General features: G+C 42.7%; 1 protein-coding gene across 1 annotated transcript in view; it reads right to left on the bottom strand.

Moving 5' to 3' along the window:
* ST6GALNAC1 (ST6 N-acetylgalactosaminide alpha-2,6-sialyltransferase 1) overlaps positions 1–13,285 on the bottom strand; it is a 231,715-nt gene that overhangs the window by 91,200 nt on the left and 127,230 nt on the right. The window contains exon 4 of the mRNA XM_085614935.1: positions 7,754–7,925. Coding sequence (XP_085471061.1) covers positions 7,754–7,925 — 172 coding nt within the window. The remainder of the gene's footprint in view (positions 1–7,753; positions 7,926–13,285) is intronic.

Genomic DNA, 13,285 nt, shown 5'->3' with positions numbered 1-13,285 from the left:
TCACTGGTACCTAGAATAGGTTCAACATGGGCAGCAGACGCGTGCATCCCTTTATTCATAAATATGTAAAACGAGGGAAGCTACAGACCTGCCTTCCATGCAGGGGGCAGCAGGACGATGGTCCCCATGTGCAGGAGGTAGGGAAAGGGCAGCAATGCTAGCTCTACTCACAGCTCACCCGGAGCACAGATGCACGCATCCCCCCACAGACAGAGGCAGTGTGGATTCCCTGCACACACAGCACAGGTACAGCACAAGGAGCAGGGGTGCAAGCTTCTCCCGTCCACACATTGAACAGGTATAGCACTTGGCAATAACAGGGCATTATCGGTAGAGCAGATATGGCTGAGCGGCAGGAGCTCTTCCTGCTCAGAACAGTGTTAACGTGAAGGCAGAAGTGCAAGCTTCACTTGCACACAGAACCTCTGCAGCTTTCAACATGGTCAGTGCGACAGAGGCCCTGACACGCACAGGACACTTGTACAACAGGCAATAAACCCTCACACACAGAAGGAACAGACTGAAGAAACACACACATATACATTGTTGACTTTGCTTATTCCTGTTGTGAGTGCGCAGGATATATCTGCTCATAAACACGACTGAACAACATGCCCCACAAACAACAGTACTAAAGCTTTCATTCAGAAAACTAACAGTAGCAGTGCAAGCTTCCCTGCCATGGCGCCAGCGCTGCTTCCGAACTGATGATACAAAGAAGCAAATCCACACATTCCTCTGCTGGTTGTCCTTGTCCCATAGATTTAGGGGCATATTTATTAAATCAGTGGCCCAGGGCAGCGCAGAAAGCCACCTTGCTGCGCTACCCTGTGTCACTAGGAAAGGGCAGGAATTCACTGTCTTGAACCAATACGGCACATTCCTGTCCTTTTCCCTGCGCTGATACGGTGAAGGAAGCCTGGTTGCCAACGCAGGCCCCCTTGGACTATGGTGCAAGGGGGCCTCCGTTGCATGCAGGATTGCTTTTTGTGCACTTCCTGCACAAAAACAATCCTGGAGGAGTAAGATTTTGGCCCATTCCCAATTTTATGTCCTTGTAATCTGGGAATGCATTAAAAACCAAGGGAGTTGAGTGAGAACATCCTCCACAACGTCGTGGAACACCTCCCTTGCGTAGAGTAAGGCAACGCAGCAATTTGTGCTGTGTTGCCTTACTCCAGATTTTTGAAGCCATTCATAGCCACGCAAAATCTGACTAAGAGGCTTGCGTCACAGCTGTACCACTTTGCGTGGTGCACACGTGACGCAAGCCTCGCATACATATGCCCTTTATTGTTTAGTATTGGAAGATCCGCATGCTAGGGATACCACCACAGACTACAGTATCGCAATGAAGCATGAGTTCTTCACATCTCCAAAACGCTATCACATACACTCATATCATTACATTCTTTGTTTTAAACTCTTTTTATTATAAAACGTGAGGATTATGCATACAGTACAATGTGCATCACTGCAGATCAAATAAGGAAAAATTACAGTCTGATACTGAACACTCCACCACTGTCCCACCCCCACCTCTCCCTCCCAATGCGTTTCACGAGTCCGCGATATCTGTCCCATGTCCCAGTGTCGATGGGGAGGAGCAGATATTGCCTCAATATGCATTCCATTTCCCCCACACTTTATCCCATTTCTTGGAGCAACCTCTGTTCGTGTATACTGCTCACTCCGCCCATATACACCAATCAATGTCTCATTTCCACTCTACGATCGTAGGTGGGTCTGAAACTCCCCATTTGGGGGCAATATTACGTCATATCAATACATTCTTACTTTGGCTCAGCGTTGTGCACAGTTCAAGGGCTCCATAGGATGCTTGCATAGGTTCCTTTAGAGTTGAAAGTGCATGCTTCACAGTAGGAGGAATATTTGTCTTGCTTAAACTTTCCCTGAACCAACCTCAGAATACAAAGGGAAGAGGAAACTGGATCTTTTTACACAAAAAGCTATTCTGGTCTAACTCTTGCAGAGTTTTGAAATCAATAATGTAATGATCTTATCTTTGTGGTATTTTTCTAGACATGGCAAACAAAAACTTTCTTTAAATGTTGGCCAAGAGAATATAAGACGTCATAATTTATTTTGCACACTCCAAAATCACGTTCTTATTGAGGGAGTCAGAGATCCTAAATCTCTTTTATACAATGAAAACAGAATTTTAAGAGCATAATTTCGACCCCACTGGAAGTTCAGAAGTCAGTCTATGCTATCTAATTCTTCAATTTATGAACTCATTAGCCACATTCTAACATGACCACGCAGGTTACCTTTAAATGTTTCAAACAAGTATAACACATTTGACTACTTGGAGTACACGTGTGAAGGAAAGTTCTGTCAGGGTATAATCAGAAGGACATTATGATAGGAAAATATGAGGAAAAATTACATTGGAATAGTTTGCTTGTGCTTTATAATAATGACTCTATCACCTAAACATTTATCAATCCCGTATATTGAATATATGTGGAAATATAAAATGATGAAGAAAGTAATAATGAATGAAAATGTTGTATTGAAATTGATTAAAAAAAGAGAAATGTATTTTAGAGGATGATACCGCTGTGTTGAACTAAAAACTACTAAACGTTTTTGAAAAAAAGAGTGTAAATCATTTGGCTGATTTAGTTGCTGTCCTGGCACACTGTGTCAGCATATCTGAGGCTTCAAAAGACACTGCATCCATGGATGTAAGTTAGAGGTAGCTGCACTTGCACTGCCCCAGCTATCCATGGCTTCTGGTGTGATGATGGCAGCATCAGTAATAGAAAGTAAGCATGGCTCTATCATTGTTGTTAACTTTCTAGAGTTTCTACTCTTCTTTCCTCCTTCTGGCCCCTCAGCCACAAGTAGTGTCCATCGAGGGGCTAAGAGTGGCATAAGTGATCATATCTTTGCAGTCATCTGTCGTCAAAGGGGAAGATGTTATAGTGCACCCCCCCAGCCTGGGTACCCACCAATGACTACGCCACACACAGAGCTTTGTAGTACATGTATTTATTCTTCAGCGTATAATCACCAACTCAATGTTCTAAACCAGCTTTCATTGCAATCTGCTCTAAAACCTATGTTGCAGTTCTACGGAGTCAGTCAGGAGCCAAATGGGTTCCATCATTGCTAACCCACAAGAAACTACATCTCACCCTCTGTTAAAAGATTTTTTTTATTTATTTATTTTACAAAAACATACGTATATACAATTAAATCTCTTAGGTGCTTTAATTGTTCAACCTGATCTTGTCATGGGAGACTGCGAACAGTCACGATTAATGTCCAGGATCTGCGTCAACGGTGTAGAGGCAACAGCAGTCTCTGGTGCTTCAGAACCAGTCTCTCCTTCAACATGCAGATCTGAAGACCGATAAGTTAAATGCTAAAAATGAGAACAGTCTCTAGTAATAACAGTCAACATGTGTCCCTTTTGTAGACAACAATTGAAAATGTTCTGCATCAAATGGAGCATCATATTTTCTTTTCTGCATTTGGCAGGCGAGCACGCGGTCTCCTATTTTAAAGACGAAGTACTTTGCATTTCATTTTTTTGTCAGCATACACGTGCATATTTTGTTTATGAACCAAGTCCTTCTTAAGAGTTGCATTCTTGTCTTTCTCTCGCTGATTGGTCCATTGAGGCAACTTGGTTGTCATTGCTCTCCCATACATCAATGTCACAGGTCTTTCACCTGTGGTCGAGTAAGGTGTTGAACGACAAGCTCTTAGAGTAGAGTTTAACAAAGCTTTGAAATCAAGCTTCTCAAGAATATTATCCCATCCACCGAAATATAAAGCCCATTAAAACCTATGGGATTTATATTTCGGCGGACGGGATATCTGTCACTGTTGTGACAGAATAACCTGTCTGCCAAGATCTAAATCAGGACCCTCGTCTTTTGTAATAAAAAAGGCCAACATGTGTAAGAAATGTTGTAATGTTGTAATGTACCTGCAATTTTTTTCGAGTTTCAACTGATGATAACCTTTATTCAAATAAAGGCAAGAGAAGGCCTTTGCACCATTTAATTACATTATCATATCAGCAATGTGCGGACCTGGATGTCGTTCTCAATCAATCGCTTTGTTAGCCTGACACATGTCAACGCTTATGCGTACAGCTCCTTCGCTGTCCTTTTTGGGCACTACCACTCTGGGAGAAACCCATGACATTGGAACAGTAGAACGCTCAAAGATATAATGCTAAGTAATGATTCAAGTTCTTTGTCAACAGCTTATTGTAAATGGAAAGCAATTCGTCTATGTCTTTGAGCAACAGGATGGAGGTCCTCATTAATATGCAAATATACTTTCATAGTTTTAAGCTTGCCTAAACCATTAAATCGTGAAAAACGAATGGAATTGACATACTATTTTGTGGTGAGCATTCATATTGTAGTTTACAGAAATCAGTCCTGTATCTGTAGCTGTGCTGAAACTGAGTAGACAGGCACTTGACACTGTGCCTTGAAGCACATGGATGGGTGCTTGCACCTTCATTTTCCTGCGTTTCATCATCGCTATAAATGAAACTTGTCTTTTTAAGGGTGTCGATGCAACCATGATCACACCTTGGTTTTCGTTGGCGTGAGTTGCGGTAATGGAGACAGTTCATTATATTTCTCCTCACGCATAATGTTTATTGATGCACCACTGTCGATAATGAAAGGTATCGAACAACCATTAATTTTCAGTGTCATCTTCAGACAACATTTGAATGACTTTGGTGCTTTGGCATGTCGACTTTGAAAGACATGTCTTAGGGGCACTTTGATTCCTAAAGAAAACCTCCCTAATATAGAACCCAAATTGCACAACAACAAGAAAATACGAGAACTTCAAGAAATAGAAAGATCTCATGAGGTACAAATAACAGTAGCAAAGGTAAGGAAGAGTAATACATTGGGGAGTCTGCTCCTCAAGACAAATAAGCAAGTACACTAGCTGATTACTACCTGACAAAACGTTGACATTTAGTGTAATAAAGCTGGCATGATCCTAGCTATGCAGCTAGGAATTAAACAACATAATGATATACTATGGAGCTGAAGGACGAGAAAGGGGAGTAAGGAATGATGAGACTAGCAAATTAAAGACCTTTACAAATGTGTACTATAATTTCTATAAGAGGGACCTGCATACTTAAATGAGTGCAGATTGCAAACCTTACAGGGGACTAGAGGGCAGAAATGGAACACCCGATAGAAGAAAGTGAATGAGGGATGAAATTCAGTCCCTCAAAACACATCAGTTGCCATGCACAATTCATTTACCAATGGATTTTATAAGACCTTTGCAGAAATATTAGCAACAGCCCAGACAACCCTGCTTAGCTCCTTCCTGGGGGACAAGTGGATGGAACCCACCATGCAGAAGGTCAACATAAAGCCAATCCTGAAACCCGGTAAGGACTCAAAAAAGAGCAAGCCCTAAAGCCCTACACCGTACATTAATATAAATGCTAAACTATGATAACATGACTTGAAAAATACATGGTTCAAGAGGAAGGTTCATTTGCATGAGAATGTTATGTATAATGGAATTCTAGCCTTATTAGTGACTTTAGATGGTTAAAATGTGTTTGAAAAAGTCATCTGCAGATTTCAAGAGGTGGTTCTACAGCATAGCACTGGGTCCTAGATTTACAAGTTGGATCTTTGCTAAATATAAATCAACCAAAGCAGGTGCACTGGTAACTAGCAACAAAACCAAGCACATTGCAAAGGGGATGGGAATAATACAAGGGTGTTCCCTAATGCCCCATCTATTCGCATAAGCACATGAACCTTTGACGGCCACTATTGTACTGGGAAGAGGCATCAGGCTGCGGCATTTGAGGAACACAAGCATAAAATTTGAATTTTAGCAGACAGCATAGTCTGTACCTTGAGTGACCCAGATTTCTCATTGCAAGCCCAACTGCCCAACACAGCAGTCTGAATGGATCTCAGACTTTTACATTCACCAGGGTAAATCTGAAATCCTTAACTTGCCTATCTCAGAGTGACTGCAGGTTTGTGAATTGCAAACCTTGATACCATTGAGCTAGGCCAAAGTTTATTTACGCTATCTAGGGTTGAATCTGACCAACTGTACTTCCACACTCCTTTCAGCACACTAAACACAACTCATACTATGCAACATAACTAGATGGAAGTCACTGAGTGTGTCTAGATAAGCTGGCAACAATTAAATTTATTGCGCTGCCTAGATTTTTGAGCCAGTATTATGCCCTTCTTTTATCAATATCTAAGGAATGATACATACCCTGCACAGGAAGCTTGATGACTGTGTGAGAAGGTAAGAGGGCCATGGTCTGAAGTAGAGGCCTGCTACCCTTTAGGTCTGGAGAAGGACTCCGATATTAGGAGGCCATTATGCATCACATTTGAGGCTGTTATAAGCATGGACTCTAGGCAAGGCTCATAAGAAATGGATAGATAATTATCAAACAATTGCAGGCAGAGTCCTTCGGGACATTCTGTGGCTTCCTAAGATACAACATCAGCAAATGTCTACACTGGTGTAATCACAAGCATATTACTAGAAATTGGGATGCAGTAGAAACCCAACTTCAGCTGTTTTTAGTTCCCTCTCCAATGACCCCCATACATTATGACCCGGGTGACACACCTGGCATGGATGGGGTGATAGGTAGGTTGTGTTATTCTGTCTTCTGACCTTAGAAATGAAACTTATGTTGCAGATTCTTGGATGAACATTCTATTAAATACGGATTTCTGTTTTTTCTTGCTGATGACTCAACGCTTAATGATGTAGTGGCTTAGGATTCAGTAAAATGTTGGAAAGTAAGAGCTGGCTTAACACCTCTCACTTTTCATCAAATAGCTTGAGCTAAGCACAAGTCAGCTTTCTAACCAAATGACATCAAAAGAAATGATTACTGATTCTGACCGATGATAAGGGTCTCAATCAAACGTGAAAATTATTATCTTCTTTATTGACCGAGAAGAGTGCAAAAACTCTTGGATTGCAATGTTTGACTCCCCAACTCCTGCTATTTACACCCTATTAGTAAGTTCCTGCAGTGTTTATGTACAGTCTACTATGCTATTATATACAAAGACTTCAGACGCTTTAAGAATCACCAGACATAAATAAACAAGCAAATGCATTTCTTCTAGAAATGTGTGGATCAATTAGGAATTTGGTAACAGTTTAGATCCTTGTTTCGGGTTTTGGAAATGGCAGGGACGAGGAATGTGTTGGTCATGTATAAGCAGGAGACATTTTGGATGTGGTGGGGGCAAAAAACAATTTCACAAAGATCTCAAAAGGCGGCTACTTTCAGTATACCTACCTGCCATTTTCAGTCAGAAAGAACCTTTTGCTATCTCACTATGTCACGGTGAAAAGGCACTGAGGTAAAATGCCTTGAGAAGGTCCCTGGTTCATCACGGCACTGTGCTTCACCCACTACTTCCTGCATTCTCCATCAAACAGGCTGTACAATCCAGAATGTCTATTTTTTGCATTATAATTAATGACTTCCTAAGGTCTGGCAGTAAATGATATAAGCACATTAATTTAGTGAGTACACTAACCAGGATTAAAACTTTAGTCTTATGGTTAAAGAGTTGGCAACTGTAACAAGTTTCCAAACATAAACAATTAGTCACACCTGCTCAAAGAAAAATTCAGATTTAAGACTCTTCCCACTACTTGCTCTCCCCTCCTTTCCCCAAAACAACAAACCAAAGCACGCAGAGCCAATACTTACCGGAATACGTAATCATGCAAGTCAATTTCTTTGCCCAAATATGAATTATTTAAAATCCCACCATTGCCCACCACAGCACAGGTGACGCAGTTTGGAGGTTGGCTGCTGTTATCGGCCATTAGTATCTGCTGATTGGGGATCATGGGCAGAAATGACACCACCTCCTTCACAACTGAAAGACAAAACAAGACGGCTTTCAAGCATAGGTAACGGATGTATACCTGCATGAGTGAATAAATACATCATGTATCCATAGATTTGTTTGCTAGCCTTACTGGTTCCCACACCCTTAAAGCCAGAAATATGGGAATTATCTTTGAATCAGACCTTGTATTCTCTCCCCAAATCAATACAGTTATTAAGGGATTCAGTTTGCAACTCTCCATGCTCCAAAACAAAATCTCCCTCATGTCCTTCTCCTTAAAACTACCATTTGGATTAAACTAACAAGATGTCTGGTCTTGAAAGTCAAAAACAATTGTGATATATTACACACTGGCCTGCAAAAGAAACAATCTTCAAGGAACCCCTAACCTTGCCACCAAGATGTGCCTGAAATGTCAAAGGGTTGAATATGCGAAAGTACTCCATAGCCTTCTAGCGGATGCCAGGATCAAATTGAAAACACTTGCAATTACCCATAAGGCATAGTAGAACAAAGGTCAAACATACCTACCAAAAGTGTCTGCATATTCATTGCTCCTAGAAACCTTTGTTCCACCTCTCAATACCTGTTCCCAAACTATCATTCAAATGGCTAAAACACGGTGGCAAATCATTTGGTGCATTGAGCCCCAAACTGTGAAATGCTCTGCAACCCCCAAACCAGAATGGAACCATAAAACGTCTTAAAACTGAAATCATTTGCCTAAATGCACTATCATTTTGTTTCTCCACTGCAATGCCTTTCTCAGCCCATTACTGGCCCTCTTCAAGTTGTTCTCTCATTCTGTAACTACGCAAGAAACACCCAGATCAATCTAAAGATGGAAAACTCAATTGACCTTGAGTACATATACCTAAATCTCTGTGTAGGAAGTTAGGTTTTTGCAACTTTGACTGAAGTGTACTGGGTTCCTACTAACCAGGTCTCCAGTACCAGTATTCTTCCCCTAAAATTTACAATTGTTTCCCTCAATTGGCAAAAACCTTAGCACCCTTGTAAGTCTTTAGTAAGTGGTCCGCCTAATACCTAGTTCCTGAGGTACTAAAGAGGGTCCCTAAGGGCTGCAGCACTAATTGTGCCACCCTACGGGGCACCTCACCAAGCACATGCAAGGCTGCCATTGCAGGTTATGTGTCTTGGTGCAGACAATAGTGAAAACACGACATGTCACACATCCCTGTGTGCCATGTCCCCTACCACTGCAGGTAATATTTGTAAGTCACCCCTGCAGCAGGCCTAACAGCCCTAAGGCAGGTTGCTGAATATTACATGTGAGGGCATATCTGCATGACCTGATATGCCCCAGTGCTGGTCAGCCCTATTAATGCCAGTACAAGTTACCAAGGAAACCATTTTACAACATGTGCACACATGTGCTGGAAACTGGCGAAAATGAGTTTCCCGGCTACACGGTGGCTTCACTGAAGATAAAGATGTTTGGTATCAAACATTTTGTATTGATAAACCTACACTGATTCCAGTGATGGATTTACCAATACATGCACCCAGAGGAACCTAGGAGGTGACTCATGAAAACCTATCAACCCCTGGTGTGTTGGCTGTCTGGTTTCTGCCAGGCTGCCACCAGTGTCGAGTGTCAGACTCCCAAGGGTGAGAGCCTTTGCTCCGGAGTTTGGAAACAAAGCCTACCCAGGAAAGGGTGATTACGCCCCCTCCCACAGGATGACCTGCTGATTAGCCTTCCTTGACCAGCAAGCTTGCTGCCTTTGAAATGCAAATCTGGATCCCCTCACAGGAGAGTAAACCAACCCCCTTTGTGCAGATGCCCCTTGGTACCTGGACAGGTGGAAAAATTAGCTAGTCAGGTAGGCTGTGCCACCCCCAGGCTAGTACTACCCCTAAGGTGGGCTACACTGAGGTGGACTACATTTTTCAAAGTAGCCATCTTTGTGATGGCATACTTAGGAATTCTGGGACAGGGTTATCCCATTCCATTAGGAAGTGATCTTATAGGGGGCATAGTGACCTCAAGGGTTAGAAGCCCATTGGCTACTACCCTACACTTCCTTAACACCCTTAAATTCAGTATTTAGGAGAGCCTCTGGCACCAGTTGAGCAGATCCTGATGACCTACGAAGAAGGACTCTGAAGAGAAGCAAAAGCAGAAGACTGAAGAGATCAACTGGTTTGGCCCCAGCCCTGCTGGCCTGTCTGCTGTTCCTCATTGAAACTGCGCCAAAGACATCTCGTAGCTGTTGTGCCTCCAAAACCTCGAGGACTGCCTGCCTTCAATAAAGAACCAAGACCTCCCATCCTGCAGAAACTCCAAAACAAAGACTCTGAGGACTCTGTAACTGCCTAACCCGATGCCTGAAGCCATTACTGCAGCTGCCGCTCCAAGCCCCAGTTGAAGTAGACCAATAGTACCATCGAGGTCCCCCAGCCCTCCAGAGCCCAAGTCCATCATGGTTTCACCCCTCATGGACCCTCCAACATTGCATGCAGCCTCCGCAAGCAGGCCCCCTCTACCTCAACGGCCCCTGGTAAGTAAGCCCAATGCCTAAAGACACCTCTGCACCCGTCGTCTCTGGGCAGTGGAGAAGGGGACCAAAGCTGTCCCTATGTCCCCGAGCATCGTGTGGCCTTAGCCCACATATTGGTTCAGCTGACTGGCCCCCCAGTCAAAGCCTGCAGCCTCTTTCTATCATGATCATTCTCCATAGCCATGGGCACCTGACCTGTGGTGGCTCCTCTGCTAAGGCGGAGGAATGTTGCCCCACTACTCTGCAGTAGTAAAAGAAAGGAAAAAGTTAAATATAATAATGTAATGTTATTATCAGTTTATTTTGTCCTCCTGCTGCGGCAGCTTTGTGTGAGGGGGCAGGGTGGCACTACAGAGCAGGGGAGGAGTGGTAGAACCCTCCTAAATGTGCAATGACTGTTTGGCCAGCCCTCTCGGGCTGCCCAAAACAGTCATGCGCACTTTCCCTGTTCTCCATACAAGCTTCATTACAGCCTGCGTGGAAAACATGCCCACCCCTCCATCCCCTGGCTGAGCGCCATGTCATGGCGCTAAGACCAATCACAATGCTACATTGCAGCATTGTTATTGGACGGGGGAGCCTGGCTGTGCTTCCTGTTCCTGGAGTCGGACGCAGGAGACCAGAAGCAGAGACTTAGGACCCGGCGGCAAGGTAAGTGTTTATTTGTTGGTTTATTTTTTACATTGCTACCCGCGACCCCCCCTCTCATGCTGACATCACCACCCGCGAGCCTTGCTGACCGCCACTGTACCTGACGTTTTGCACCTCTGCACCCGGCCTCACTAGTGCTGCTGGTGCTGTACAGCTGGTGCTGCCTTAGACCTTGCCCACACCTTAACTCGTGGAGAAGGGTGCCGTAAGTCACTGAACTATACCTGAATGCCGCATTAACTTTTCCTCCCATAGAATAACATTACAGCCTCCTGAAATTCCACAAAGTGTTGATTTCTTTTAACTGAAAGCAATTCATAATTAAAAACTTACTTACCTGAACGATTTTCTTCCAATGCCTAAACATATATTAACATACTTCCTATTTTTATAAATTAGTGTGGATCTCCTTTCTGAGTCGTGTCTCTCAGTTATTGAACACTGTGTGTATTTTCAGATGTCTTGCACTCCTCTGTGTTAAGCCTAAGGCTTCTCAACCACACTACTTCCTAACAGAGCACATTGGGATTGCCATAGCAATCCCCTGTCCACTCTCAAGGGAATCCCTGGACTCTTTACACGACATAACTCATTTTGATATATCATATAAAGAGCCAGCTTCCTACACTCTGCCTCTAGAATTACTAGAAAACAAACATCCTGAAGTAAAAAACCCTCATTTGATCACGGACTCTAGCCTTTTCCTAGTCTCCCTGGAGAACAAAGTTGCACAATGTGCTTTCTGCACAATGCAAACTCTTCCTTCATATATGTCTCCCCCTGAATAGTCATGCACCCATCACCCTTGTCATGACTTGCTTAGACTGCACTAATTAACTTTTCCAAGTATTAGCACTCTTAGTACTCTGAAAGCTTGAAACAATCCAAATGAGACAACAAAATATCTTCTGCAACTTTGCTTAAGACACCACATCTCATCCGCTTTTCAGTCACTCTACTGGCTACCCTCTGCCTTCAAGGCACTCTGCACTGCTCAGACGTGAACAAGATGTCAAGAGACGATTAGTCAGAGTACCGGAGACAAGCCAGGACAACAAGAAGAAAGGCCTGCTTATAGATTGTCACACAGAAAGACATCACAGACTAACATTGAGACCTGGGCTGGGTTTGAAAGAGATGAGAGACAGGTCTGTGGAGGTTGAGGTTGAGAAAGAGGAACTGGCATTGCAAACTCAGTCAAGGAGCCAATGTAGAAATGCCCTCTCAGACTGCCCTGCTAACTGTAGGAACACCTCCCAACCATGGGGCCAGACCAATTGCTCTTGCTGTATGGACACACCATTGATCAGTCTTTTGCCGATCAGCTATCCTGACAAACAGACAAGGGTTGGTAAACTAAAGAACGTGGACTAGTGTGTGTTGAATGGAATTGTACATGATATTTCTTAACACTCCTAACACTCTTTCCTCCCTTTAAAAAGATCTGGTGTATCAGGATGATGACAATGGAATTTATTGATATATTAAATAGAATGTATTGAAGAAGTTACTTCCCAAGACACAGCATATGAGGAATTCCCTTCACAAACTATCAAGTATTGTCATTTTCTTTTGAAAATATGAGAAGCACAGTTTTTTAACAATGAACTCTTCATGACCAACTATACAGATAGGTTTTGGAGGTTAAGATGCCTTTTTCAGGTAAGATGTACTGTGGGCTTTAACAAGGATAAATGGCAAGAAGGAAGATTTTCCATGTGGAAGCTAACCAAAGGCAAGCCATAACCAGGATAATGAATAAAAGTATGGTGAAAGAAACATAGAAGCACAGAGATAAGTTCAATCTAAAATACCTAAATGGTAAAAGCATAAAAGATAATCAGACACTATTCTCTAGTTTATAGGAGGGCGCCGATCTTCTGTGTCAGTTTGTGTGTTTGGCATTTCTATCCTGACTGATTTTCAAATTAGAACGGTTTGTTTGAGTTGCTTTCAAAGTCTGGAGTACATTGCAAACTGCAGGAGAAGTTATGCCTATATTTGGAGTTAGAGGCTGATAGTCAAAGTTAACAAAATGATTGTATGTGATTTCATAGAAAAACGATTTCATGGAATACCATTACTAAGAAGCCATTTCACCTAAACTGTTTAACTTAAGTTTGCAGGATGAATGGCATTTATCATCTCATAGAAAAAAATTCATAGAATGTTTTTTTCTCGAAATTGGTTATTGCATGCATATGTTTTTTA

Source organism: Triturus cristatus, chromosome 7 (assembly GCF_964204655.1).
Source record: "Triturus cristatus chromosome 7, aTriCri1.1, whole genome shotgun sequence".
In the NCBI taxonomy this organism is placed as follows: domain Eukaryota; kingdom Metazoa; phylum Chordata; class Amphibia; order Caudata; family Salamandridae; genus Triturus; species Triturus cristatus.
This window is presented reverse-complemented; position numbering and strand designations above follow the sequence as displayed.